Here is a 5,271-nt window from a genome sequence, read left to right as displayed (position 1 = left end):
AGCTACACTGGTACCCACTACTCATTGTGTCACTTTCTAATGTACTTTCTTTTTTAATTATTTAGTCGTATCAAGAATTTGGCTTGCTGTCAGTGGATGGAAACAGTTTTTGTTACACCCAGTGGCTGAACACCTGTCCAGTTTTTTATATTACCACACTATACTAAACTAATATTATATTATTAAAACATATGCTACACATTTTATTGAAAAATGTACCCATCTGTTTAGTAGCGTGGGTGCTGAGTCTTTAGTGTTGTCACAATGTCATTACAAAACATATTCACACCCACTACCTAATGCATTCAGTTATTTACTTTCAATATCTAAACAGACTAATATCTTGCCCTCCACATTAGACTGGGAGTGTTTCAGGCTGCTGGCACTTGTTTGCATTTAGGGCTTTTATCTTATCAGACTCCAACCCCAACAATTCATGGCAAGGTTCATGTCCCCGTCTGACATAAGACTACAGGTGTGGTTTCTGATCTAGGGATGTGTACTGCCCTATAAAAAAAAAATTCTGGTGATTTGCACAGTTTCCTCCTATTGACAAAAAGCAGTAAACTACTGTAACCAAATATTTATTCTAAAACAAACAAATGTATTGAAATCCCACTATTATGTTTTGAACAGATTAGTGATCAAATTACAATTCTTCATCCCCGTCTTCTCCAGTGAGCTTTGCCAGTTCTGCTTTATCCCCAGCTAGCTGGTAACAATCTTTTCCTGATCTGTTACCCCAGCGCCTGTGCACTATAAGAGTTATCCAAAACAATACACCCATTAGCCCTGCATCTAGTGCGAGGTGCCAACAGTAGAAGGTGGTGAGAAACATGAGATTAGCAGCGTCTCCGGAGTCCCAAGCATGGCCTGTTGGTGGAAGATATAAGATAAAGGCAGCATGAAGCAACCATGTCCCTTGCACAGTCACTAGCCAAGCTTTGGCAAACCAGAGTCGACAGTGGTCTGGCTGCCAGATTTCCACAATCATTATAAGACAAGTCAAAGCAGTAGTCACCAGTAGAAGATAGTGGACTTGTATCTCCACTGCCTCCTTTCCATGGCCATGGAACTTGAGGAGCAGAGTTGTAATGAAAAACGCAGCAGTCACTCCAACGTGTTCAAGCAATGGACAACGTTTCTGGAGACATGACTGACTCACAATATCTAATAACCCACTTAGACAGAAGTACCCATACATGGTAGCGTGTTGCCATTCACTGGAGTGTTGGAAGTGATATTCTGGATCATCCGATCGGAAGAAGCGTAATTTCTGTACTCCAGGAGGAAAGAAAAACTCTGCTAAAACAGCCATAAAGCCATAAATCAACTTCATTATTGCCTCCACAGGCAATGTCTTCCAGAAGTTTTGGTTTGTCTTGGTGCGAGGACCGTATTGAACCCGACATCCATTGAGCACCATCCAGGAGTAGCGAATAGCATACAGGAAACCAAAAGATAAAAATGCAAGCCCAGGAGAAATGTGTCCAATAAAAGTCCCCATTGTGAAAATCTGAAGGCTACTATTGTACTAGATAGCTTATACACAAGGTTCTCGAGTTCCTCAATTCTTCAGTTTGGAGAGTAATTCTCTAAAAAGTTAGGGAAGTGTTAAGTTAGAGAAGTTTAATCACTGGGGTATGACGTGAGTCAGAAGTCACTGGAGTTTGAAGTTTTACAAATTCACATAGAGAAGATTCTGGTTATGTATCCAAATTTAGCAGGTTAAGAAAGGTTTCCAAAAACCAACCTGGTATCTGCAACGTCTGTCTTGGCAGCAAGATCCTTCCCTTTTCTAATCTGTATTTCTGTGATCGCTGTGTGACATATAGCAGACTCTCTGTGGCCCCTCTGGTGTACCCGCCAACTCTCTGTAATCCGTCCTTGGTAGAACACAGTTTTTTAGTGATGAGTTTATGCAGCAATCTTGATACTTGAGTAGACAAGTAATGTAAGTTGTTAAGCTTGTGGTGTAAACAGAAGCTTCCTTGGGATATTACTTCTAAGTACCGAGGTCTTGTTAGCACATAGTAATGCTATAAACAGAAGTTACTCAACAATATGAAGCATTTCCTCTCCCAGTGACAGCAGTTTGCAGAGCAACAAGATATAGACACCTGCACCCATCAGGACACACCCAGCAAGGTGGTACAAATTCTGTAACAACTTCAGAAGGGTGTGTGATAAAGATGGAAAAATGCAATGTAGGCTGGCGACATTAAATTTAGAAGGGAACAGAAAACAGGTTAAGAAAAGGAAGGGCACATGGATTAAGACAGGAGTAATTAGTAAAACAAACAATGGTTTTTACAGCAGAGATTTAAAAAAAAAAAAAAAAAAGACAATTTAAAGGGACAGTGTCATGATTATTTTTTAAATTAATTTATGTGTTTTTATATAATAAAATATTATATTGACTTTATTACATTTTTCACACACAAAGTTTTTTATATTAACACTTTCTTACTTTACTGGGGGCTGCCATGTTTTATTTGATCTGTGTATGTCTCTCTTAACGACACATACACAGATGGAATACGGCAGCACAGTGCATAGGACACAATGAACGGGAGCCGTTCATTGCTTCTGGTATCTGGCTCTGTACTGCGCAGCCGCAGTTCAGAGCCACACAGCAGAGAAGCTGGTTTGTAGGGAGATAGAAGGCGTCATTATGAAGACCGGCTGCACTGCAGGTAAGGTGTGTGCGTCTCTGTCCCTCTCTCTCTCTCACAGACTCCCACTCTCGTGACCCCCCTGGCGGCCCCCACACCTGCTGTAACTGTGTGTGTGTCTGTATGTAGCAGAGCTGAGTGTGTGTGTGTGTAGCAGTATTGAGTGTGTGTCTGTATGTAGCAGAGCTGTGTGTGTATGTAGCAAAGCTGAATGTGTGTCTGTATGTAGCAGAGCTGAGTGTGTGCGCAGCAGAGCTGAGTGTGTGTCTATGTAGCAGGGCTGAGTGTGTGTGCAGCAGAGCTGTGTGTCTGTATGTAGCAGAGCTGAGTGTGTGTGTGTAGCAATGCTGAGTGTGTGTGTGTGTGTGTGTGTGTGTGTGTGTGTGTGCGCAGCAGAAAAGAGTGTGCATCTGTGTGTAGCAGTCCTGAGTGTGTGTATGCAGCCTAGTTGAGTGTGTGTCTGTATGTAGCAAAGCTGAGCGTGCGTGTGTGTGTGCAGCAGAGCTGAGTGTGAGTCTGTATGTAGCAGTGCTGTGTGTGTGTGCGCTCGCGGAGCAGAGCTGTGTGTGTGTGTAGTGTGCGCAGCAGAGCTGTGTCCTATTTTTGTGCAGTGGAGTATGCACGGGCACTGCTGATCCTTCATAGCCACTTATCAGCTGTTTTGAAGAATCAGCGGCGAGCACCCCCCCCCACACACACAAATCCCCCAAAACATGCAAAATCAAGCGTTTTTTTTAATGCGGTTTTTGGTAGGTAAAATGTGCAACAAAAAATGTGTCAAATACACGCCGTGTGAACATGTCAACTGAAAAGTCATTCACTTCACTTTCATCATTCTAAGGGTATGTACACACGCAGTGCTTTCAGATGGTTTTCGGGCCGTAAACATCCCGAAAAATGGCTGAAAAATCGTAAGCAGAACGCCTACAAACATCTGCCCACTGGTTTCAATGGGAAATACGGTGTTCTGTTCCGACGGGGCGTTTTTTTTACGCGGCCGTCTTCCAAAAACGGCACGTAAAAAGACGCCCGCCAAAAAGAAGTGCATATCACTTCTTGGGACGTTTTTGGAGCCGTTTTTCATTGACTATAGAAAAACAGCTCCAAAAAGGGGCGTAAAAAAACGCAGCCAAAAACGCGAGTTTGATTAAAAAATGGCTGAAAATCAGGAGCTGTTTTCCCTTTGTTTAGTAAGCGTGTGAACATACCCTTAGCCTTTTGGTGTGTCCTATAGCTTCTGCCAGCTGCCATTTGTACAATCACACCCAAAATGGCAGCCGGACACTGCTTAGCAATTTGAAGACACCTTTTTCCTGGTTGTAGGGGGGGGGGGGGGTGACATTCCCTTTCACATTTACGGCAGCTGTGAGTCAGGTTGCTTTGCCTTATTCCCCTTTCTGTAATTCTGGGAAGTGCTCCCTCTGGTGGCCAACATAGGAAAACATGTCAAATTATTATTTAATTTTTAATACTTTCCACCATGTGGAAGAAAAAAAAAATATAGCAAAAAACGTAAAAAATGTAATAGAAATAAGTAACTTACTTAAAAAAAAAGGTTTAATTCGCGACACATTCCCTTTAAGATTAGACAAAATACCAAAAAATTGCATTGAATAAGTTAGTTATTCCTTGTATGCTTAAATAGCTGTCTGTGATTAGAGAAAAAGGGTCTAATGTTTTTCCAGAAATAGTTTAAATCTTGTCCATGGGCTGGGTCTGGCATTGCAGTTTTAGCCTTATTCACTTGAATTGGGCTTTAATTCCAGACATAGCCCATGAACAAGAGTTAAACTATTTACGGAAAAACAAGTGACAGATCAGGGGGTTATTTACATATCGGGCACCAAATATAACAGCACCGATATCTAAATAATGGAGGAAGATAGGAAAAAAATTTAAAGTGAGACCAGGTTTGTGCAGCCCTGCCTATTACATGGTGTTCTCAGCTGCACATGTATGGGCAGGTGAAAGCTTCTGTTTAACCCCTATCCGCACGAGGACGTAACTGTACGTCGTTGCGGGAGGTTACTTCCCGCACGAGGATGTACAGTTACTGAGTTTTTCCAGGTGCACACTGTCGGCGACAGTGTGCATCGGGAATCGGGAGGTCAGCTGTCGCGGACAGCTGACACTCCACTCTTGCCGACCAGCGGTCCTTTGCCGCTGATTTTGGCGAATTAACCCCTTAAATTCGGCGATCGGTTGCAATCGCCGAATTTTGGGGGTTTCTAACATATCGGCAGACCCCGGTCCGAAATCGCGGGGGTTTGCCGATAGTTAGTATGGCAATGACAATGGCTTCCGTGTCTGCCATGGACGGAAGCCCATCAGGACCAACCTTCGGCTGGTCCGGATAGGCTTCCTTTCAGAGTGACAGGAAGTCACTGTGCCGCTGATCGGCAACACTGGAGTGTCAGCTGTCGGGGACAGCTGATCTCCAAGTTCCCGATGCACACCTTGTCGCCGATAGTGTGCATCGGGAACTTGGAGATCAGCTGTCCCCGACAGCTGACACTCCAGTGTTGCCGATCAGCGGCTCATCGCCGCTGATTTCGGCAATTAACCCGTTACATGCGGGGCTCGATTGCGATCTCCA

The 5,271-nt window shown here is 43.6% G+C and overlaps 1 protein-coding gene across 1 annotated transcript; it reads right to left on the bottom strand.

The window, feature by feature from the left end:
* Nucleotides 1-649: 649 nt before the first annotated feature.
* On the bottom strand, nt 650-1,507 carry LOC142760949 (transmembrane epididymal protein 1A-like). Its single transcript, XM_075864126.1, has one exon. It carries the CDS (start codon nt 1,505-1,507, stop codon nt 650-652), a length of 858 nt encoding a protein of 285 aa, XP_075720241.1.
* Between the last annotated feature and the right edge of the window lie 3,764 nt (nt 1,508-5,271).

The sequence above is a fragment of the Rhinoderma darwinii genome, chromosome 4 (genome assembly GCF_050947455.1).
Source record: "Rhinoderma darwinii isolate aRhiDar2 chromosome 4, aRhiDar2.hap1, whole genome shotgun sequence".
NCBI lineage: Eukaryota > Metazoa > Chordata > Amphibia > Anura > Rhinodermatidae > Rhinoderma > Rhinoderma darwinii.
This window is presented reverse-complemented; position numbering and strand designations above follow the sequence as displayed.

What these genes read in the sequence shown, in the direction of transcription:
- LOC142760949 (XM_075864126.1), bottom strand. Translation starts at nt 1,507, where the DNA reads ATGGGGACTTTTATTGGACACATTTCTCCTGGGCTTGCATTTTTATCT.